Genomic DNA, 24896 nt, shown 5'->3' with positions numbered 1-24896 from the left:
AGGTGGGCAGATCACAAGGTCAAGAGTTCGAGACCAGCCTGGCCAACATGGTGAAACCCCATCTCTACTAAAAATACAAAAATTAGCCGGGCGTGGTGGTGTGCACCTATAGTCCCAGCTACTCAGGAGGCTGAGGCAGAAAAATCGCTTGAACCTAGGAGGCGGAGGTTGCAGTGAGCTGAGATCATGCCACTCCTCTCCAGAGACTCCATCTCAAAAAAAAAAAAAAAAAGAAACAAAAGAATGGCTATTCCATCGACAGAGTGGCCCTAAGGGCAACTGGTTGTCTACTTTTATGGTTATTTCTTGATTACATGCTAAACAAGGGGTGGATTACACATGAGTTTTCTGGGAAATGGGTGGGGATTTCCTAGAACTGAGGGCTCCTCCCACTTTTAGATCATATAGGGTAATTTCCAAATGTTGTCATGGTATTTGTAAACTGTCATAGGGCTGGTGGGAGTGTCTTTTAGCATGTGAATGCATTATAATTAGCATATAATAAGGTTTGAATGGAGTTGCTGTGGTTCCATTGCCTCTGACACTTCCAGTCCATTCACACTCATCCTCTACAAGGAACTATTTTTATTAATTTATGGCTTATTCTCTACTTTTTTGGTAAAAATCTGAAAATATGTGTGCAGGTTCTTATTTCTATTTTTTTCTTAAACATGCAGTCTATTATATACATTCTTTTGTTCTTTTGCTTCCCCCACCCCCACAACCTCAATACATCCCAGGACTCACTTTACATCTGCTCTGCTCATGGAGATCTTCATTCTTTTTATAAATGGACAATAGTGCGCACCGCTGTGTGCGGTGGCTCACATCTCTAATACCAGCACTTTGGGAGGTCGAGGCCGGTGGATCACCTCAGGTCAGGAGTTGGAGACCAGCCTGACCAACATGGTGAAACCCCATCTCTACTAAAAATACAAAAATTAGCCAGGAGTAGTAATGCATGCTTGTAATCCCAGCTTCTCTGGAGGCTGAGGCAGGAGAATCCCTTGAACCCAGGAGGTGGAGGTTGCAGTAAGCCGAGATCGCACCATTGCACTCCAGCCTGGGCAACAAGAGTGAAATTCCATCTCAAAAAAAAAAAAAGAAGTCCATTGAATGATGGATGCTCTACAGATGATCTAACTAGTTTCCTATGAAAGGTAATTTGATTGTGCCAATACTTAGGTTGCTGTTTTAGAAAATTATATAGACTGCGCTATGAATTTAAACAAGAAGGAACTTGAAACCACTACTGCAAAATTATAATTGAGACAGTGAAAGAGATCAGACCTAACCAATTCCATCTTATTTCTAACTTCCAAGCTGTCCTTATTCATTCCTAGGCATAGGCTGAACTAACTTTGAGGAGGAACACAGTTTATAGTTTAGAACAAAGACAATAACAGCCCTTTCCCAAAACAAACCTTCTTGCCAGGGGACTAGACCGCCTTTGTAGGACTAAAAATTTAGTCAAAAGATTAGAAATTATGGTTTAGGATTTACACAGCTGAAGGCTGTATGATTCTGACCCTCCCCAAATTGCTCCTGGGAATAACATCACTATTGTAAAGCCTAAGACCAGTGCTTGAGATATGTTGCAGACCCTGCACTTGATGGATCAGCAGGCACCACCCAGCTCGATAAACTGGCTCATCTGATCCCATGGCCCCCACCCAGGAACTGACTTAGTGCAAGACAGCTTTGACTCCCTGTGATTTCACCTCTGACCCAAACAATCAGGTCTCCTGACTTGCTAGCTCTCCCCCACCCACCAAATTGTCCTTAAAAACTTTGATCTCCAATGCTTGCAGAGACTGATTTGTGTAATAATAAAACTCCAGTCTTCTGCACAGCCGGCTCTACATGAATTACCCTTTATTTATTGCAATTCCCCTGTCTTGATAAATCAGCTGTGTCTTGACAGCAGGCAAGGTAAACCCATTGGGTGGTTACAAACTGTGTACCCAAGCAATAAAAGTAACAATTTGGGAAGTATTTGAAAACCACCGACCAAAATTTCTTTAACAATTTTGATCTATTCAGTCATTCATCCATTCATGTAACCACTATTATTGGGTATCGAGAACTTATATTTACTTAGAACGTTAAGAACATTATTCATCTTGACATACCAAATCATCCAAGTTACTGAAAATGGGTTTACTAGGTTCCTTACAAAGAGGTTGCTTGGATTTATAAAATATGAGGTAGTTGACCCGAGACAAGGAGGTAGAAAGTGGTTCATGTACCTGATTTTTATTTTTCACTTTGAACCCAGAACACTCACTACTCCAGGCCAGAAATTCAAGGCTCTGCGGCTAGTTCTGACTCCAGTCCTTGGGTAACAAGCCCACCAAGCATCCAGGAAAGATGTCCTGAAAACCTTTCTTGCGGGGTCAGGAAGGCAGCACAATTTTGGGACCAAATCTCAACAGCTGGTTTTGGTTTCCTCACTCACCAAGCCACAAGCCTGCAGAGTGAGAGGAAGAGGCAAGGAAAGGATGAATGGGTAATGGAGGCAGCCCAGGACGGGGAGCCGGTCCTCTCTAACAGCGACCCCGCCCGCTTTAGCTGTGCGACCTGGGGCAGGTTACCTAGTGTCTCTTAAGCCACGTGTTTCTCGAGGAAATGCTGAGAGGATCTAATGGGAAGACGTGGGTAAAAGTCTTAGCTAAGACCCTCGCCCACGATAAGCCCTTAATAAGTAGTTATTTTTCAATGGTGGTGATTACCATCGTCATTATTGTTTTGTATTTGTAATCACCACTGCCACGACCATCACCGACCTCTTCTGCGCCTCCACCGGGATCCCCACCTCCCAGCCTGGCAGTTCCAGGATCTGGTGACTCATTTACTTCCTGGAAGCCCTCTAGGCGACACTTTCCTCTCCCGAGTGACTCCTTCTCAGAAGGCAGGAGATTCCCCCCGGAAACCTTTCTCTCTCCGTCTCTCTCTCTAACTCAAATATCTCATTACCGAGTCCAAACTATGAACAACTCGCGCCCAGAACTCAGCCAGCGGCGCGGGCGCCTTCCCCACACCCCTCTGCCTCCTGGAGGACGCAGGCGGGAGCGCCCCGGGCCAGGTTCACGGTCTCGCACTCCGGCCGCCGGCGCCCCGCGGTCCCGCCCCAGCAGGCTCCCTCCCGGGCCCCTCCCCGCTCCCTCCGCTCTCTCGCTGCTCAGTCACATCTTCCCCTGCCTTCCACCCCGAGGGACGATGTTGAGGCTCAGCTGGGGATACCGCGAGCACAACGGTGAGAGCCTTTTCCTGATCCAAGGCGGGCTTTGTGCGGGGGGCGAGAGGACTAGCGCGACGCCCCTGCGCTCGCCGACCACACACTGGGCTCGCACATTGAGAAACTTTTCGGTTCCTCTTTAAACTAAGCAGCACAACTCGGAGCCCAGTGCAGGCAGCGGAGAGCAGTCTTGTCAGGGTAGACGGGTTGTTGGTAGTGGATGTGAGCGATGGTGTGTGTTATCTCTATCAGGATTCCCCAAACTCCCAAGTGTTCATACGTGTGCGTTCACCTTCATCTGAAAAGCCAAGGACTTTGCCTAGTAACAGCCACTTATCAATTACAGGCTTGGAGATTAGAAGTCTGATGACACACTTTAATGAAATAAGGACAAGTTCGCTTTCAGTCTTTTAAGCTCACTATTCACTTAGGAGAAACAAATCATAGAAAATCTTTGAAAATATATTTAGGAAATCTTAGCTTGCATTGTGACACTGAAGATTAAGTTGGCTTCGTGGCAAACAAAATACTGCATGTTTCCTAATAGCTGTTACTGTAAATATTCCCACAGCAATTTGCAGTTGGCTGACTACTACTGGGGACTTTAGTAAGGGTTCAGGTTCTCGCTGGGAAATGAAGTTACATTGTGGGCTACTTCTCCACTCTTCCTCTCTTTCCACGCTCATCCTTGCAGGGTGAGCAAAGGATTACTGAAATTATAATTCATTGATAGAAATGTATTAATAGGATAAATAATAATGACATACACTTTTCTTCTTGTATATCACACATTATCAAAAGTAAAACATTTTTTCTTGTTCCTACGTTAAACTGAACCGATTGTTTAAATAATCATTATTTGAAATAATCGCAGTGACAATAATACTTTCCTTCTATTAGCATGTACATGATTAAACAGTATAGAATGGTCAAATTTTATAGAAAGTTTAATTTCACAAACTAACAGAAAAATTCCATTTCTAATTGTAGCCTGTTTAATTTCTAATTGTAGACTGTTTTTAAACATGCTAGTTTAAAAATGGCAGCAGGTGACATTTATAACTTTAATAATAAAAGGTATATAGTCAGATTTCTTCTTGATTAAGGCCATAATTATAATCTTACATTTTGCTAATTTCCAGTGAATGTTTAGGGGGAAAATATGACAAATCTTTTTTCACTTCCCTCTCTGCTGAAGTCGTTTTTATTAGAGTTATTTAATAGTCATTGAGTCCCAACTGCGCCTTTATGGTAGTTAGGAAGAAGAAGGGTATTTCAATCAATGGATATTGATTACTCTTTAGTAGGTTAGAAATTATTCACCTGAATGAAGCTTATTTCAGGAATTTTAAAAATTCATCTTAGCAAAGCCATTAATAAGGAGTGATTTTGTATTTCTGTTAGGAATTGTTCTGTTAGGAATTAGCCATTCCCTTCTTTTAGATGCAATCTCTCTCTGAATACAACATCCTTACTAAAAGGTGTGGTCTTCAGAGAAAGATTGGGAAAATCCTATTGGAAATGTATTATCTACTAACTAGGCAAGTTTTTTGTTTGTTTGTTTATTGTTTTTGAGACGAGTCTTGCCCTGTTGCCCAGGCTGGAGTGCAGTGGCACTATCTTGGCTCACTGCCATCTCCATCTCCTGGGTTCAAGCAATTCTCCAGCCTCAGCCCCACCAAGTAGCTGGGATTATAGGCACGAGCCACCATGCCTGGCTAATTTTTGACTTTTTAGTAGAGACAAGGTTTCGTCATGTTGGCCTGGCTGGTCTAGAACTCCAGACATCAAGTGATCCACCTGCCTTGGCCTCCCAAAGTACTGGAATTACAGGCATGAGCCACAAACATTGGTAAAACCGGTGACTGAGCAGATAAAAGGAAACTTAAGCTGGGAATAGCAACACTGATAAAATGAAACATCAAGACTTGAAGCCCTGAAAGGGTACTGCCTTCACAAATAACTTAGGATTCTTCCCCTAACCTTTGACTACTTTATTATGTTTAGTTTAGGGAATGTGACATCACTGAAAAGTGTATATCACTGTAGGTATTTAAAAGTTCCTAAATCAGTTGAGCAACCACCACATATCTCTAATTAAGAATTATGCTGGCCGGGTGCGGTGGCTCATACCTGTAATCCCAGCAATTTGGGAGGCCAAGGTGGGTGGATCACCTGAGATTGGAAGTTCAAGGCCAGCCTGACCAACATGGAGAAATCTCGTTTCTACTAAAAATACAAAATTAGCTGGGCGTGGTGGCGCATGCCTGTAATCCCAGCTACTTGGGGGGCTGAGGCAGGAGAATTGCTTGAACCTGGGAGGCAGAGGTTGCAGTGAGCCGAGATCACGCCATTGCGCTCCAGCCTGGGCAACAAGAGCGAAACTCCATCTCAAAAAATAAATAAATAAATAAAAGAATTCTGGTGGCTTCCACCTGTAATCCTAGCTACTCAAAAGACTGAGATGGGAGGATTGCCTGAGGCCAGGAGTTCCAGACTAGCCTGCAGGGTCATGGGGGGGACAAGGAGGAGGAGGAGGAGGAGGAAATTTTTTTTGGAAAGATTGAAAAAGGGGACCTCTTTAAGAGGCAGGGTACTGAACTGACTATGGTAGTTAGTAGATAATATTGGGAATGTGATACAAAGTATTATTACTTTTATTTTATTTTGGTTTGACTTCTTTTAAAAATAGTTCTGTTTATAAATGACTGGAAATAGGAGAGCAAAGCAATTAGGAGAAGAAAGCAACTCTATTGATTGGAAGAATGTCACCTGCATGTTGTGACACATGCATTGCGTATTTGAAATTGAATTTTTGTTAGGTTAACTCTTACTTTGTGGCAGTGAAATAGAAGGCTTTTTCTGAATTAAGGGGGAAAAAAGATCTAGGTTATATATAGAAAAAGTACTCAGAAAGATGGTAAAAGTATTGAATAAACAAGGCTTTTTCTGTAATACATTCTAAGCAAGGACTTTTGATGCTCAAGTGGCTTTGAAGTCCAGTTTGTCAGATGACATCTTTTAAGCTGAGTGTGTAGTTATATATTTATGCTATGACTTTTTGTGCCTGAAGGATATATGAAAGAATGTATGTATGTGTGAGTTCTCTTTTGCAAAAATGAGGCATAGTAAGCAGTATTAGATTTAGAGTTTGGGCCAGGCGTGGTGGCTCATGCCTGTAATCCCAACAATTCAGGAAGCTGAGACATGCAGGTCACTTGAGCCCATGAGTTTGAGACCAGCCTATAGTGAGACTTTCAACAAAAAAAGTTTTTTATAAAAGTAGCTGGGTGTGGTGGTGCACACCTGTAGTCTTAGCTACTTGGGAGGCTGAGGTGGAAGGATTGTTTGAGTCTGGGAAGTTGAGGCTGCAGTGAGCTGAGATCACACCTCTGCATTCCAGCCTGGGCAACAGAGCAAGAACCTGTCTCAAAAAAAAATAAAAAACATTTATAATTTTATGCTTTAAAGTTTGTTGATGATTGTGATATATTGCATTTCTTTAAATATCACTCTAAATTTTATCATTTTAAAATGTTTTTGGTTGCATTAGTAACATGTTTAATTAATTGTCATGCTATGATGTTTTAATTAGTACTTAATTTTTAGTGAAAGATTGGTTAGCAAAGTAGGTGGGTAAACCTTAGTCAGTAGCCCAGTGTAGGTGGTGATAGCTGTATAAATTTCAGGAATAGTAGAGAGAATAAGAACCTATAACCTATAAAGTGACTCACATCTGTAGAATGACGTGGAACTTACATGAAACTACAGTTTTGCTGCTGATTTTGAGAGGCAAGACTTTATAGAGTCTTCCAAAGAAGTGAAGAGGATTGAAAAGGGAACTGTCAGCTGATTGGCTCGTTTCAATTTCCCTAACATGTCTGATTTGTGAAATTGATACGATTTTGACGTTTTGAATAGAGGACCAGGATGACACCTTTCTCTTGTGTTGAAATTCAAATGTAACATTGGCAAAATAACCATAGAAGAACCTTCTGAAATGAAGAAACAGAGAAATAAATTACAATCTGACTCCACTGCAGATAATCAACAATATTACATTTCCTGACACGGTGCAGCCATTTTATTTGGATTATCCTAGGTGAAAAATTTGTATGTTTCCTTGGTATGCCTGTTGCACATCACAAGTAATTGAGTGGAGGCCTGAGTGACACTAGAAGATAGCACTGAGTGATAGAAGGAAGAATAAAGAAGTAAGCACAGCATCTTTAAGAATGACAACCTTTCTTTGCTTTATGGCTTTCCCAGCTTTTTTTGACTCTTCCAGTCTGCAAACTTGAACTCTGGAGCAACAGCTCATTCTTGGAGCTGAGACTGAATGTCATTGTTTTCAATGATGAATTGTATTATTGTTTTTAGTTTGGTAGAAGGTTACCTTTGGAGAGTACTTTATAAAATTTACAGACTCTTTTGTCTACAAGCGTTACTTTAATTCTGAACATGACTTAAGGCACACCAAGAGTTTCCCACATCTATAATAAAAACAACTAATCTTGTAAAAAAAACAATTAGATGCCAAGGTCCTGAAGACAAGAATCTCATTTTATTAATCTTTGTGTTTTCTTCAATTTCAAGCACAGTGTGTTATACTCAATGTATGTTTGTTGAAGAAATAACTAATTTAATCCTTTTCTTTTGGTCCTATGTATTTAAGGTCGTATTCACTGGAAGGAATTTTTCCCTATTGCTGATGGTGATCAGCAATCTCCGATTGAGACTAAAACCAAAGAAGTGAAATATGACTCTTCCCTCCGACCACTTAGTATCAAGTATGACCCAAGGTCAGCTAAAATCATCAGCAACAGCGGCCATTCCTTCAATATTGACTTTGATGACACAGAGAACAAATCAGGATGGCTTTTCTTTTTTGTGTGTGTGTGGTGGTGGGTGAAGGGTTTGAATGATTAGACTACACCGTTTTTTTTTTTTCTTTTTTTGAGACGGAGGCTCGCTCTGTCGCCAGGCTGAAGTGTAGTGGCGCGATCTCGGCTTATTGCAACCTCCGCCTCCTAAGTTCAAGCGATTCTCCTGCCTCAGCCTCCCGAGTAACTGGGATTACAGGCGCACGCCACTATACCCAGCTACTTTTTTTGTATTTTTAGTAGAGACAGGGTTTCACCATGTTGGCCAGGATGGTCTTGATCTCCTGACTTCGTGATCTGCCTGCCTCGGCCTCCCAAAGTGCTGGGATTACAGGCGTGAGCCACCGCGCCCAGAATACACTCTCTAATCTTTCATGTTTTGTTTTTGCTAGACCTGGAATTTGTCAAATTGAAGCATATTTTTTCTTCGTGTGAATTAAGATATCTTGTTATATATTTGAACCTTCAGATAATCTTACCTTAAAATAATAAAGAGTATTTGGAAAAGGATATGTTGCATGATAATTTAAAATTGACCTTAGCTTGTTATGATAACTTCACTTAGCATTTACCATTATAAAAATATTGAAGTTTAATAGTTTTTATAGATATTTCATGATTTGTTTCTGCAAAGTTTTAGCCATAATTATTTTAGCATTATTTGCAAACCTATAATGCCATTTAGTACATGCTTTAATAGAAAAAGGTTAGTTTAAAAAAAATCTTATTCTGTTACTTTAATTGCCAAAGTAATATCCACTCATAGTAAATAAAACAATATGGGAACATATGACAAATATTAATGTCTCTTTCTTCCCACAATCTCTCCTGAAGTAACTAATGTTATTTCTTCCATAATATTTCGGTGCTTAGTTATGTATACATACATGTGTATCATCCTTGTTTTGCATTTTCTTATTAAAAATACATTTGGAATAATGCTATATAACTCTGAAATTTTTTCCCGTTTAAAAATATTTTATAGACATCTTTCCAGATTAAAATATATCTTGTTTAAAAAGCTAAACTGCAGCCGGGTGTGGTGGCTCACATGTATAATCCCAGCACTTTGAGGGGCTGAGGTGGGAGGATTGCTTATGTCCAGGAGTTCAAGACCAGCTTGGGCAACATAGTGAGAACTTATCTCTACAAAAAATAAAACATTAATCAGGCATGGTGGGGTGTGCCTGTAGTCCCAGCTACTCTGGAGGCTGAGGCAGGAGGATTGCTTGACTTCAGAAGGTCAAGCCTGCAATGAGCCATGATAGCACCACTGGACTCAGCCTGGGTGACAGAGCAAGATCCTGTCTCCAAAGATAAAAATAAAAATAAAATAATTTTAAAAGTTGAATTGTATTAGCTATGCTTGTATCATAATTTATGTACCATTCTGCTAACAATGGACATTGAAGGGAGGGAAAGTAGAAGCTTAATTTTTTAAAAAAATAAATGCATGAAACTTTTTTACTGTATATTCCCTATTAGTACTTTTTTCTAGAACATGTAATCATTTCGTTTAATGATTAGTTCTTGGGATAGTGTCTTTCACACCATGAATAAATAATGGACTCATAGATTATTTGTTAATTTATTAAGTAAGTGATGAAAAAACATTTCCTTGATATGAATGTTTAATCCTTCTTCAGACTATCTACTGCCCAAGCAGAGATTCTGCCCAAGGTATCAAGTTTAAATGTAAGATGAGATAAAGTATTAGAGAGAATCATATTTGGAAACACTTTTTAGGGCCTCTGACAGATTGTTTTTATTTTTAATCTAAGATCAGGATGATGCTGTATTTGCTATATTAATGGAAAAATATAGTTAATTTTTAAAAATCCTTAATTGAAAGAAAGTTTTTACTTATTAATTGAGCCTAGGTTTAGATTAGTAGTAATATCTTGTATTTATGTAAAGCCTTATTGTTAGTAAAAATTATAAGCCCAACCACATTTCTTCTTCATATTTGTCAAATTCATAAAAGTGGTAAGATTTTTTTCTTTTTTTTTGAGATGGAGTTTCACTCTTGTTGCCCAGGCTGGAGTGCAATGGCACAATCTTGGCTCATCGCAACCTGTGCCTTCCGGGTTCAAGCAATTCTCCTGCCTCCGCCCCCCAAGTAGCTGGGATTACGGGCATGTGCCACCATGCCCAGCCAATTTTGTGTTTTTAGTAGAGACGTGGTTTCTCCATGTTAATCAGGCTGGTCTCGAACTCCTGACCTCAGGTGATTCGCCCGCCTCGGCCTCCCAAAGTGCTGGGATTACAGGTGTGAGCCACTGCGCCCGGCCTTTTTTTTCTTATTTATTTATTTATTTTTTTTTGGGACAACGTCTCACTCTGCTGCCTAGGCTGGAGTGCAGTGGTGCAATCATGGCTCACAGCAGCCTTGACCTCCTGGGCTCAAGCAATCCTCCTGCCTCAGCCTCCTGAGTAGCTGGGACCACAGGCAAGTGCTCCCGTGCCCAGCTAATTTTTGTATTTTTCATAGAGAAAAGGTTTTGCCATATTGCCCAGGCTGATCTTGAACTCAGGGGCTCAACGGATCCGCCTGCCTCAGTCTCCCAAAGTGCTGGGAGCCACTACACTGGCCTAAGTAGTACATTTTCATCAAAGCATTGTAAAAAATGCATAAAGACAAATAAATAGATGGTATTTTCAACTTTTTGGAGGAAATGCCAAGTAAGGAGGGACCTGGCCTTTTATATACATGTTCAACTATATTTCTTTCAACCCCTCGGTTTTGTGAATCTATGTTAATAAAAGTGGTTAAGTCAGGCATGCTGACACACACTGGTAGACCCCACTACTGAGGAAGGAGGATGATTAGTTAGGCCCAGGAGTTTGAGGGCAGCTGGGCAACATAGGGAGACCCCATCTCTTGTGGTTAATGTAATAGATATATTGTAAAGGTGTCCAAGTCTTCTAAATACAAAGTTTATACCACCCATAAGTGTAGTTTGTTACTGTTTACAATATGTCAAACATTTAAAAAGTGAAGCTGTCTCAGAAAATAAAAAGATAAATAAATTAAAAAATAAGGCCTCGTGTGGTGGCTCACATCTGTAATCCCAGCACTTTCGGAGGCCGAGGTGGGCAGATCACCTGAGGTCAAGAGTTCGAGACCAGCCTGGCCAACATGGTGAAACCCTGTCTCTACTAAAATACAAAAATTAGCCAGGAGTGGTGAAACACACCTGTAATCCCAGATACTCAGGAGGCTGAGGTAGGAGAATGGCTGGAACCCAGGAGGTGCAGATTGCAGTGAGCCAAGATCATGCCACTGCACTCCAGCCTGGGCAACAGAGCAAGATTCCATCTCAAAAAAAAAAATGTAAAGCTACTCATTCCTCATTTTAGAATAAGAAATGATGACATTTTACTTCATCTAAAACTTTAAGTATATTTTTTATAAATGCAGACATTCATAGTGTAAAAATTTTCTACTCTACTTTGCTCTGTGAGAACCCAGGTTTCTCTCTCTCTCTTCTGTTTTTCTCTTCCTGTCATTTTCCTTCTACTTCGGGTTAATCAGTGAAATCAATTTATGTTTCCAGATTTGACACTTAGTCATCAGTAGTGTGTGCTCTTTCTTTTAAATGAAGATCCTTTTCCTATCTAGTTCACAATAAAATTACCAGGATTAATTGAAAATATCCATAAAGTAATTTGTAGTCCTCTGAGACAGTAGCTATGTAAATATGGGTCATGATTCTTATTCTTCTTTTCTCAAGATAAACCAAAAGAGATTGTTTCATGGTGACTTGGGAGATTAAATCAATTAAAAAGAAGAAATCACCATAGTTAAACAAGTTTTTGCTGGTTTTTTTTTTTTTTTTGATTTTTGGTAAACTATAAAAAACACAAAGATACTTTCTGTAGCAAACCACATTAATTTGAATAAAACAGTTTCCATTTTGTAAAGAAGCCATTTTTGACCAGGATTAACCCTGAATCCCACCTCAGGCATGTCAATAAACCACAGGCATGAAATCTTCCTCATAGTCCTTGGAGGGCGTGTTTGGCTGGACACATCCATGCTCCGTAGTTAAACCTTTAGAGTACTACCCAAATATCCTTTCAAAAGGGAGCAAAAGGGAGGAGGTGGATGTGAAATTTTTCCCTTCCTTCCTCCTTCCCTCCTTCCTCCTCCTTCTGCTTCTCTCTCTCTCTCTTTCTTTTCTTCACTTGCTTTGTTCCCAGGCTGGAATGCAGCTGCCCAGCCATAACTCACTGAAGCCCAGAACTCCTGGGCTCCACTGCTTCTCCCCACTCGGTCGCACACTACCATGCCTAGCTCATGAATTTTTTTTTTTTTTTTTTTTTTTAAGACAAGGTCTCACTCTGTCACCCAGGCTAGAGTGCAGTGGTGCAATCTCAGCTCACTACAACCTCTGCCTCCTGGGTTCAAGTGATTCTCCCACCTCAGCCTCCTGAGTAGCTGGGATTACAGGTGCATGTCACCATGCCCAACTAATTTTTTGTATTTTTAGTAGAGACAGGGTTTCACCATGTTGGTCAAGCTGGTCTCGAACTCCTGGCATTTTTCGTAGAGACAGGGTTTCGCCATGTTGGTCAAGTTGGTCTGAAACTCCTGGCCTCAAGTAATCCACCTGCCTTGGCTTTCCAAAGTGCTGGGATTATAGGCATGAGTCACTGTGCCATGCCTGGCTCATGAAATTCTTCAGGAAGACTTCCAGTTGGCTGTAATATACAGGGGAAATAGTAGTTTGAAGAAGAAAGACAAGGCTGTTCTCACCTGAGCTCCTGGTCTTCCTGGACTCAAACAGTATCTCGCTGCTTTGGGAACCTCACCTGATGCCCTACCACCCTTGCTATGGCTCCCAGGGCATCCTGGAGTTTTCCTAACACAGAACTCTCCACATTATGTTGTAACTGCTAGTTGGCTTCTCTGTCTTTCCATTTAGCTAAAGCTCTCTATGAGCAACAACTATGTCTTACTTACCTACCTAGCATGGTGCCTGGCACATGGTAGGTGCTCAATACATGTGTGTTTAAGTTACAAAAAAAAAAAAAAAAAAAAAAAAAAAAACAACACTTGTATGATGGAAAGACATGGAAAATACCATGACATAGCATTAGGGTACCTTAGCATACATAGATTAACTCTCAATAAAGTTACAAACCACCAGAAATCAATTAATATTTACCATTTACCACTTAAATAGTTAAGCATTATTCATTGTTGGAACCTTTATTTTTAAAAAATATGTGGTACTAATTTTTGTATTTTATAAATGAAATAGTTCTTGGATTATAGTAGGCGCTCAATAACAATGAGTAACTACTACTACTAACAATAATGGTGTGTGTTCTTTTTGTGGATAAAACACGTGTGCTGAAATTTTAAAAAGATATCAAAAAGAAAGTTGTATTCTGATTAAGAAAGTCCTGCTAGGAAGAGCAGTAACTTGATGAATTCAGTGATTGTTCTTTAATTTTTATCTCTAGAAAATGCCAATTTCTCAGTCATGCTTCCATTATCTAGTTCTAGGTAACTGCCTGAAGTCAAACAAATTATTCCCAAGATCTTACGCTATATATTCTTAAAACAAAAACAAAAACAAAAACAAACAACAAACAGAAAAAGATTTAGTAGGTGGACATACCATAGGTGTATAATCCCCCCAGGAGCCAAGATAGCTAGGAAATGAATTGGTAACCTATGACAATGTGACAATTATATAAAGCTCTATTATGATTATTTGTTTCCTTCACTAGACTAAGTTTCTTAAGGATAAGGAGAAACTTGTTTATCATTGAATATTTAGTATTGAATAATTGCTAGCCCATCGTAAGCTCTTAATAATTGTTGAATGAGAGAGTAGCTTGGTGTGTATATGCTCTGAGTAAAATAAGCCAGATTTAATGAAGGTTCTTCTGACTCCCTAAATAATACAAGGTCGTACTGAGTGGGAACATCTATGTCCTTTGGTTTCTCTCTCTCTCTCTCCCTCTCTGTCTTTCTCTCGGTGTAATCCTGGCAGATTTGTGCTCTTGGCTCTTGTTTCTCTAGATTCCAAGCAAATTGCAGATGTGCTGTTCATGTATCTTTACTTCAGAGAACAAGTTTACCATAAAGTGATTATTCTCAGGTTCACTAGTCCTAAGAACTTAGTTTTTAGTGATTCCCAGGTAACTTCAGTAGCATCCCTACAAACTAAAGTTTGTGGAAGAGTGCTTTAACAGGTGACGTCTCTTATTTTATCGTGGTAATATTAATTGATTCAAGTACTCTCTGGGCACTGGAGATACAGGGGACCAAAACAGTTTCTGCCTTAAAGGAATTTGTATCCTAATTGGCAGAGAGTAAATGCGTGAGCAAACAGATCCTGTTGCCAGCTTGCTTGTCATTCAAGACAGCTGACTACAGTGTAGTTTAGGAAAATGGCTAGGGTTAGCAAATTACCAAATTTTTTAAACAGTCAAATTTAAGGCTGGTATGGTGGCTCACACCTGTAATCCCAGCAATTTGCGAGGCTGAGGCAGGAGGATCACTTGAGACCAGGAGTTTGAGACCAGCCTGGGCAATATGATGAAACCCCATCACTGCAAAAAAAAAAAATACAACTAGCTGGACGTAGCTGTGTGCGCCTGTAGTCCCAGCCGCTAGGGAGGCTGATGTGGGAGGATTAATTGAGGCTGCGAGTTTGAGCCCCACTGTACTCCAGCCTGGGCAACAGAGAGAGACCTTGTCTCAAAAAAAAAAAAAAATACCAAACCCCAAAATACTGCAACCTCTGCTTTCTGGGTTCAAGTGAGCCCTTTTGGTTAATTTTTGTATTTTTTTTTTCTTTTTGTAGAGACAGGGTTTCACCGTGTTGGCCAGGCTGGTCTCAGACCCCTGACCTCAAGTGATCCACCTGCCTCAGCCTCCCAAAGTGCTGGGATTACAGGTGTGAACCACCACACCCAGCTAAAAAAAATATATATAATATTTCTATATACAGATATTAAATATCAAAGATATATATTTATATTAAATATATACATATTAAATGTATATAAATATAAATATATATTTAAATAATAAGATGGGGTCTTGCTATGTTGCCCAGGCTGGTCTTGAACTCCTGGGCTCAAGCGATCCTCCCTCCTTGGCTTCCCAAATTACTGGGATTACAGGTGTGAGCCACCATGCCAAGACTGTTCATGGAAATTTAATAATGCTTACGGTATGTTTAGCTTCCAGTGCTTCCTGATTCTCCCATATGCTTTAAACATGCCCAATAAAGATTAATTAGGATGAGACAATTTAGGACTATGTTTTCTATTAAGAAGCTTTTCTGTATACTTAAGATATGATTTATTGTCATAGTTTTAGAGATCATATTTACTGAGGAAATTACTCAAATGTACTTTGTCAAAGTGACAAAGATATGACAGATTTTTGAAAAATTATTTTTGTCCTATATTTCACATTTCCCCAAGAATATAGAATTTAAGGACAAAAGGTATGCTTGCTTTGCCTGTTTTTACAGTAAAAAAAACTGTGTTGATTGTGTTGACTGTGTGTCTGGTAGTAATAAGTGCTTTGTGTTCAATTTTTCTTCTGTTTTAATGACAGCATTAGGAGGAGATCCTATTACTATCTTGTTGTTACACTTGGAAGATAAAGCTTAGAAGTTAGGGTTTGTGGCCAGGTGTGGTAGCTCATGCCTGTAATCATAGCACTTTGGGAGGATCGCTTGAGGCCAGGAGTTTGAGACCAGCCTGGATAACATAGTGAGACCCTGTCTCTACAAAAAAAACAAAAAACAAAAACAAAAAAAAAAATTAGCTGGGTGTAGTGGTGCACACCTGTAGTTCTAGCTACTCGGGAGGCTAAAGTGGGAGGACGAATTGAGCCCAGAAGTTAGAGGTTGCAATGAGCCGTGATTGCATCAGCTTGGGCAACAGGGCGAGACCTTGTCTCAAGAAAAAAAAAAAGAAGTTAGAGTTTGTTCAAGATCACATAATTAGGAAAAGGCAGCATGAGTGTAGGCCTTCTAATTGCTGAAGGCTGTGCCCTAACCACAATGCTGCACTGCTCTACCAAGCTCAAACTGGACCGCTCTGCATGTCACATCCTTATTCAGACAGGCTGACGTATCCTCAGGTAAACACAAGCATTCTTTACCTTTCAGAAGTCCTAATTTCTATGCCTTTCTAACCAGCATGTCTGTTATGATTTCCCAGGTGTTCCATAAAAATCTGTATTGTGGATGCTTTAAGCTTTTAAAAATGTTCTATTTTCAATCTACACATATTTAAAAGTGGTATTCTTGTCAGCAAAGCAAATGACACATTTGTAAAAAATTCCTTGGAGGACATGAATGTATGGAGTAATTCAGGGAGATGTTGTGGTTTGAGCAGCTTATTTAAATATTTTTTTCTTGCTAACAATGTAAAACATGTTGTTGTTTAGTTCTGCGTGGTGTTCCTCTCACTGGAAGCTACAGGTTACGGCAGTTTCACCTTCACTGGGGGTCTGCTGATGATCATGGCTCCGAGCACATAGTAGATGGAGTGAGCTATGCTGCAGAGGTAAGCCATCAGACATATCTGTGATTCACAGTTTTCCTACATGGTGGGATTTAAGGGGTACAGAGACAACTTTACTGATTCCAAATAGATCCTGAGCCAATTAGGTATCTTAGTGTCTGAAATTGCTTTAATCATTCAATATGAGAGTTTATGAATATGAGAGTTTCAAATGTTGCCCTCCTAAGCCTTAAACCAACCCTGAGAGCTTAGGGTTATATGTTCCCATTTTAGAAATGAGTAAACTGGTTGCTGGAGAGATTAAGTAATTTATCCAGCTAGGAAGCATTGAGACAGGTTTAAATCTAGATCTGTCTGATAGCAAATTACAAATTGCTTCTATCTACTGAAAGGCCAGTGAGAAGAGAGAGAAAGAAACATTTGTCTTATGTCCAAATGTGGTCATATTTCATCCAGATACAAATATCCACTAATATGTAAAGACCACATTAAATAGGTAATATTTAAATAGGTAAATGGCAAAGTTTCACTGAGGAAAAAAAAAAAGACAAACTCTTCTAAACTCTATATTTACAGGTATAAAATAAAAATCTCTGTTATTCAGCTTATTGGTAAATCATAACACAACAAAGCATTCATTGAGTTGTTTCTACTCCTTTTTCCTTATAATTGTATTCACTAATAATACTCTGTGGAGGATCTGGATTAAAACAATGCTCTACTTCTTTTAATCCTCTGGTTAAAGAACAAAGCATAATAAGCTTCAAGTTTAATATGATTAAATATTACTAACACCTAATTTACCATGAGATGAAAGTGAATTATATGACTCAATCAATACTATTCACGTGAAAATAATTTGGTTTCTGAGTTGCCTAGGCAAGACAGAGCTAAGTTATCAGGCAAGTGCAATTTTTCTTCATGTTCTCATGGTTACTGAGCTGTAGAGTTTAGATGCCCCGTAAAGCCCTGCTGTTCAGAGAAATCCGACAATCAGAACTTTTTTCCAGTTTCACTCTTCCATTGACATGTACCTCTGCCCTTTAAGGTTATCATCCAAAACATTTGCTTTGCCACTAAATCACTTGTGTTTGAAGCCAAGTAGCTTTAGGGTATGGAACCTTCTCTGTCCTCAGGGTAGAGAAATAAAATGTACATACAAAGTTTTTTTTTTTTGAATATATATTATTTTTAATTAGTTAACAAATTTATCCTAGAAAAAAGTAGGAGTTCTAGTTGTAAGAGCCATTTTTTGAGTTTAGGACAATCACTTTAATTGTCTTGACTTCAGTTTCTTCATCCAAATAATGAGGACATTACCAAATGATCTGCAAATCCAGCGCCCACTCCCCCACACCCACTCTAATACTACAGTCCCATACTCTTTTGAAATGAGTCAAGATAATAAAACTGTTAATTATATGTACAATTATGTGACAAAGTTTTTTATGATGGTGGACAAACTATGTCAAGAAGGTTGAAAGTGGGACTGCTGAATTTGTATAAAGTTTTATGTTTTGAATATAACATGTTCTAAATGTCAAAAGTGCCCTCGGGACTAATTACTGGTTGCTTTGGATCACTGGTCTCTCATTTTCCTTAGCAACTCAGGAAAATTGGTCAAAATGCTGTGTGTGGTTACACCTTGTACTTTAATAAACTTGAAAGTACTACATCCTCAGAGAGGCTTAGGTTTTCTGCCAGCTGGCAAGTAGTTTCCTGAAAAGGGTCCTCCTGACATATATCAGAGGCTCAGAATCCTTACCTGTAGATCAAGGGCCATTTTTGTAGATAAAGACTTTTTGTTGTTGTTGTTATGCAATAAATCATTATCTTTTTTTTTTTATTTATTTTAAAGCAAACCAGTGAAGGAAAGGACCAAAACCTTTGGCTCACTTATGTATTTATGAATGGAAAAAATTTGTAATGCAAATTTCACTTATTAAAAAACTTAGGTACAACTTACAACATTCCAGATAATTATTTTCCCTTCTTTTGTTTCACATGGAGACCTTGGAGACTCAATTCATGTTAAGACACCTAAGTATGAGTCCTCCAGGTAAATATTACACAAATCGGAAGTACCTTGGAATTTTTAAGTATATTTCAAGACATATATTTTTATACATGCTTTAAACAAACAGTATTTTTTTTTTTTTTGAGACACGAGTTTTGCTCTTGTTGCACAGGCTACAGTGCGATGGTGTGATCTCAGCTCACTGCAACCTCCGCCTCCTTGGTTCAAGTGCTTCTCCTGCCTCAGCCTCCCGAGTAGCAGGGATTACAGGCATGCGCCACCATGCCTGGCTAATTTTGTATTTTTAGTAGAGACAGGGTTTCTCCATGTTGGTCAGGCTGGTCTCGAACTCCCAACCTCAGGTGATCTGTCTGCCTCGGACTCCCAAAGTGCTCAGATTACAGGCATGAGCCACCGTGCCCGGACAGTATATATATATATATATATATTATATATATATATATATATATATATTATATATATATATATATATATATATATTTTATATGAGAGAATCTAACAAAGAAACTATGACCAGCGCCAGCTTTGAAAGATAAAGCTTTGTGGATAAAGCTTGGAATAGATTTTCTTTTTTCTTTCTTTTTCTTTGAGATAGGCTGTCGATCTGTTGCCCAGGCTAGAGTGCCACAGTACAAACATGGCTCACTGTAGCTTTGACCTCCTGGGTTCAAGGGATCCTCCCACCTTAGCCTCCAGAGCAACTGGGACCACAGGTGGGCACCACCACATCTGGGTAATTATTTTTTATTTTTTGGAGAGACAGAGTCTGGCCATCTTGCCTAGGCTGGTCTGAAACTCCTTGAATGCATATTAAAGAACAGTATACAATTCCAAGGGTGGGTGCAGTGGCTCATGCCTGTAATCCCAGCCCAGGAGTTTCAGACCAGCCTAGGCAAGATGGCCAGACTCTGTCAATGAAATAAGAAATAGCCTTGAATGCATGTTAAGGAACAGTGTACAATTCCAAGGTTGGGTGCAGTGACTCGTGCCTGTAATCACAGCACTTCAGGAGGCCAAGGAGGGATGATTGCTTCTTATTTCATTGGCTTATATATTCATTCATTCTTTCACTCAGTAAGAATTCATTGAGAATCAACCATGCTCCTAATCTTTACACAGCTTACTGATGCTTACCCTGAAAGGAGTGCAGCCTCACACATATTTGAGGTCAGAAAATGCTGTCCTGTGGGATAGGCATCCGTTTTAAGTTAAACCTGGTTTAACTTAAAACCTGGTTTGGATGAAGGGGAGGGAACCAGGTCAAGTGGGGAGACAGCAGTGGTTTTGCATAAAATCATGTGTGAGGACGTGGGTTGGGAAGGAGGATCACACATTTGAAAAACAGTATGGCCTTTAACAGTGTAGTTAGAGCATGGAGAATGAAGGGGAGAGTTGTCAGAGGCAAAGTTGGAGAGGCTGGGAAGGGCCTGAACTTACTGAGGTAAGTCCTGGTAAGATTTATGAAGGTGATTCTAAGTGCAATGGGAAGCCACTGAAAGGCTTTGCATTGGAAAGTGGTGATATTTGCATTTCAAAAATAATTCAACTAGTGTTTGAGAATAGATTGGATGGAAGCAGGAGTGGCTAAGGGGAGCTTTGGAGGAAACTTTTGGGGAAAGTTCCAGGCAATAAATGAGAGTGCAGGTGGAGGCTGGCTGGCTGGCAGTGGCAGCTTTAGTGGCATTTGTCATTTGGTGGGTTTGAGAGTGAGGGAGGGCAGGATCCATGTTTCTGGGTTGAGATAGGAAATGCAGATAGAGAAAGTCTGGGTCAAACCTCAGGGTTGGTGGGGTGGGAGAGGTAGACAATAAACAAATAAATAAATGGTGCATGGTAAGTTCTTTGATGGGAACAATACCATGTGATTTGGTAGAGGGGCTGAGGGCTTAGGAAAAGCTTCTTTGAGGTGATACATGAATTGAGACTGAGGGATAAGAAGAAAGCACTATGGCAAAAATCTAGAGAGAGCATTCCAGGAAGTGGAGCAGCAAGCACAAGTGCTCTAAGGCAGGGAGTGAGGCTGGCATGTTCAAGAGGAGAAAGTCATTGGCCTATTAGGATTGGAGTTAATGAGAAAGGAAAAGTTATGTGCTCTGTCCCAGAGAGGCAGGCAGGGACCATGCCACATCGGGTGCTGTTGGGGATTGTAAGCAGTCTGAAGTTTATCTGTAACGCAGTGGGGGGAAGACAATGGAAGGTTTTGATCGGGGAATGACATGTTCTGCTTTATATTTTACAAAATATAACTAGCTGCTGGGTGGAGAGGAGGCTGTTGTCAGGCAAATGTTGATGTAGGGAGAAAAACTAGAAGGTTATGGAAGTCATTCAAGTGAGCAGTGACAGTAATTTGGACTCTGGGGGTGGTGGAGACGAAGAGAGCTGGACAAATCTATGATGTTTGGGAGATAAAGTCAATAGGGTTTGCTGATGAAAAGGATGTCATGATTGAAGAAAGGAAAAAGAGGAGTTTAGAAACACTCTTAAGGTTTCGGTGTAAGCATATCAGAGGCTGGTGGTGCCATTTACTGAAATGTGCAAGTCTGGGAAGGAGAAGGTTGCAGAGAGGAATTCACTCTCTGTTTTAGACAGGTTAAGTTTGAGATGTCTGTTAGGCATTCTAGGCTCATGTTCAAGTAGGCTATTGGATAAAAACTTCCAGTTTAAGAAAAGGTCAAGGCTGGAGATGGGGGCATTTGGGAGTCCTTGCATTTGGTTTCACATTCAAAAGAACCCCTTTGTGCTCGGCTCCGTGATTCCAAAGAGTTGATTAGTTTTTCCAGCCACTTTTGTACGAAGTTCATGATCATCATCAAGTTATGTTCCCTTGTGAGTAAAAAGAAGAAGTGAAAGAAAGAAAAAAGACATTTAAAGTTGCAACATATACAACTTTAATTTTAGGCCTAATATGATGGTTTATAATATTACAGAGAGATTAAAGTGATCTAAATCAAGAAAAGTTTAATCCCAAACGTTAGGCATCTACAAAACTAGGCTAATCGTCCATTCTGTGTTTGGAACTTTATCTAATGAAAGTTTAGGCAGACTATATAGCAAGCATTTTAAATATGCAGCTAATAATGAAACTGATTTCAACATTCATCATGGATTTTTGACATAGTATTTGGCAGTATATTCTGCATACCACTAATATGCAATTTGAAGCTGCTAAATTTTAATATTATTATTTAGAAATTAGTTGCCAGTAGGGAAGAATCTAATTTTCATTTTGTAGTGGTTACAATTTCTTGTCATTCAGCTCAAATCACTGCTGTAGTTATTGTTAGTCAGGAAATGTGAGTTTGCTATTTTTTTAATGTTTTAATTACAATATAAATGCTAATAGAAGTGGTATCAGTTCCTCTGTGAAGGTATTGTTGCCAGTTAAGGTGTGTAGGAGAGAAAGAAAAATATTTTCTTGGCCTAGTTTCCCATCATAGTTTAAATAGTTGTACTTTTATCTAGCAGAATGGATATATATATATATATATCCATTCATCTCTCTTTAGTTACACATTCATTTTTTGATCAGTTCTGGTTGCGATCCTAACGAAGTCATTCTATATCTTTCTCTCTTTGGTCTCATCTCTTACTGAGAGAACTGGTGCATTGGCACGGAGCCACTTAAAACAATTTTAACATCCTTATCAGCCCTTCCCTGACAGTGAATGTCATCTGTCTCATGTGAGCCAAATGAATTCTGTTTCATCACTTGGTGTTTTCAGGTTTCTTTCCTCCCCCAACTATCTCACACCAACTTGGAACATGGCACTACAGGAATCCACTTTTATATTACTAGCCTGATATTGCACAGTCTTCCTTGATCGTTTGTGGATGGTGCACTGTTTTATAGTTGACTGTTTATGATAATTGTTATCTATCCAGAAATTATCTCCTATAAATTGCCTGTAAGACATAGAGTTATATTTAAAGGATGGGATAAACATGTATTTGAATATGCTAAATCCTCTCTGTAACAGTCAGCTAGAAAGATGATTTGGGCATGAAGGCTCACATAAGAATTTCCTCCCTGATAAACAAAAGGGATTCATTAGAAGGAGATCTTGTCTGAAGCATTCCCTCATATCAGGTCCTTGGACACCATGGCTTGATCACCATTTATGATCGTAGCTAAATCTTTTGGGCATGTCGCATTGCCCTTTGGCTTCTATCTCAGTTTGTCCTTTTGGGGAAGACTCCCCAAAAGTGTTTTCTCCTTTATCATTATTCTGAAATCTTTCACCCTTGTGTGTGTGTTCGAGATACTGTATTGCTTGCAATAGTAAAACATTTAGGATACCTTTTGGTGTTGCATAAGGCCACTTGCATATGAGTAGAGTTGTAAGGGGTGGGTGAAGTCTGTTTTCCAGAGTTCCAGGCCCCCCACCTCTTTCCCTTCCCCCTTGTTTTATCCCCCTCCTTAGTAGCACCAGCTACCCTCCCGTTTTCTACCTCTTTTTCCCCCATTGAAACTTGCTCTCAGCAAAGTATCTAAACATATTCATAGAACGTGGTAAATGTAGCAAAATGATAAGAATTTTTATGTGTGAGATGACAAATATGTTAATTAGTTTGATTTAATCATTCCACATTTACACATATATTAAAACATTACATTGTGCCCCATAAATGTATACAGTTATGATTTGCCAATTTAAAATGCTCTTAATAAAAAAGTTTGAATGCTACTTAAGAAGAAAAGGAGACTTTGTGTTTTCAAGCCATAAATAGTCTTAAAATGACAGGTAGTAAACATTTAACTGGGCAGTTTTAGAAACAGCCTCACTGTCCTTGGTAGCGGGATTGTCCTGGAAAACCTACCGTGTAGGAGGTTGACTTCTGCACCCACCTGTGAGCTCAGGCCTCTTCCATGGACTTTACTGCCAGCTGGGATCTGATCTGAGGCTCTTCCATTGCAGTCTCATCTGTGGAAAACATGGAGGAGTCTCCAGTTACTTGGGAGCAATGGCTGGAGTTTGTTAGGGCTGGAGGGGCTGTGAAGGATGTTCAAGGCTTTTTAAAAAATTTATTTATTTTCTGAGACGAAGTCTCGCTCTGTCACTCAGGCTGGAGTGCAGTGGCACAATCTCAGCTCACTGCAACCTCCACCTCCTGGGTTCAAGTGATTCTCCTGCCTCAGCCTCCTAAGTAGCTGGGACTACAGTCATGTACTACCATGTCCGGCTAGGATGCTCAAGGCATTCTATAGAGTCTTTAATATAGTGCACCACAGGCTAGTTAAGTGACTGTGATCCTTCACTGCATGAACTTTCACTTTTGGACAAAAATAAATAAGAGGATTCTGTCCAAGATTCTTGTGATAAATACATTATACATAAGTGTACAGCACCAGAAAATTTGTAAATGTTTTATTTGCATTTATGTTTTTCAGGATGTCTAACAAAACATTCCTACTATGTTGTATATCTCCCTTTCAGCTCCATGTTGTTCATTGGAATTCAGACAAATACCCCAGCTTTGTTGAGGCAGCTCATGAACCAGATGGACTGGCTGTCTTGGGAGTGTTTTTACAGGTAAGAATCTACTGTTTTCATTTTAAATGATCAGCCTTGTTGAAGAAAGAGCTTCAGTCATGATGTAGACATTCAACCATCTTGTTTAATAGTAAATTCATTTTAGGTGTAGCATTTTCCTTTTGAAATGAATATTTAAAAATTATATATTCATTTAGGAGCATTGTCTTATAAGTCTTCTTATTGTCCATTGATCATTTTTATGTGAATAACAATACCAGCATCAACATCAAGAATAGCAGCAGAAATAACAACTGAGATACTGGAAGAAAACATTTATTCTGGGCTCTTCCTAATTGTATACTATTGAGGACAGAATAAAGTTCAAGCTCCTGATTCTTGAAACACTCATCTCACCACAATGACATATTGTCCCAATGTGCTCACTGGTTTTTAAAAAAATTTTATTGTATTTCCTTTAATCTAATATTCACGTGTGGTTAGACAATTATTGTCATCATACCTGGGAACAGGTTGGGCTTCTCACCTCCCTCTGCCTCCACATTCTTGTAGGCGTGCCCCTTTGTCACACCCCATACTCTCCATGTGTTGTAACTCATGAACAGAGAATGCTTCATGGATGGCAACAATTCCTTGCCTTTGGACACCAAGTAGGGGTGGTTGCGGCAGGATCCGCGTGCTTTAAAACCTTCAGGTAGATTCAGAATATCTGTAATAATGAAAAGAGGGTCATTTGTGTA

At 39.5% G+C, this 24896-nt stretch overlaps 1 protein-coding gene across 1 annotated transcript in view; it reads left to right on the top strand.

The window, feature by feature from the left end:
* The first annotated feature begins 3140 nt into the window (after window positions 1-3140).
* Window positions 3141-24896, top strand: part of LOC129042635 (carbonic anhydrase 13-like) — a 37880-nt gene continuing 16124 nt past the window's right edge. The window contains exons 1-4 of the mRNA XM_054498861.2: window positions 3141-3256; window positions 7914-8109; window positions 16548-16668; window positions 24100-24195. Of these exons, the coding sequence (XP_054354836.1) occupies window positions 3220-3256; window positions 7914-8109; window positions 16548-16668; window positions 24100-24195 (450 nt within the window). The 5' untranslated portion in view covers window positions 3141-3219. The remainder of the gene's footprint in view (window positions 3257-7913; window positions 8110-16547; window positions 16669-24099; window positions 24196-24896) is intronic.

Source organism: Pongo pygmaeus, chromosome 7, assembly GCF_028885625.2.
Source record: "Pongo pygmaeus isolate AG05252 chromosome 7, NHGRI_mPonPyg2-v2.0_pri, whole genome shotgun sequence".
Taxonomy (NCBI): domain Eukaryota; kingdom Metazoa; phylum Chordata; class Mammalia; order Primates; family Hominidae; genus Pongo; species Pongo pygmaeus.
Note: the sequence above shows the minus strand (reverse complement) of the source record. Positions and strands in the feature narration are given on the sequence as shown.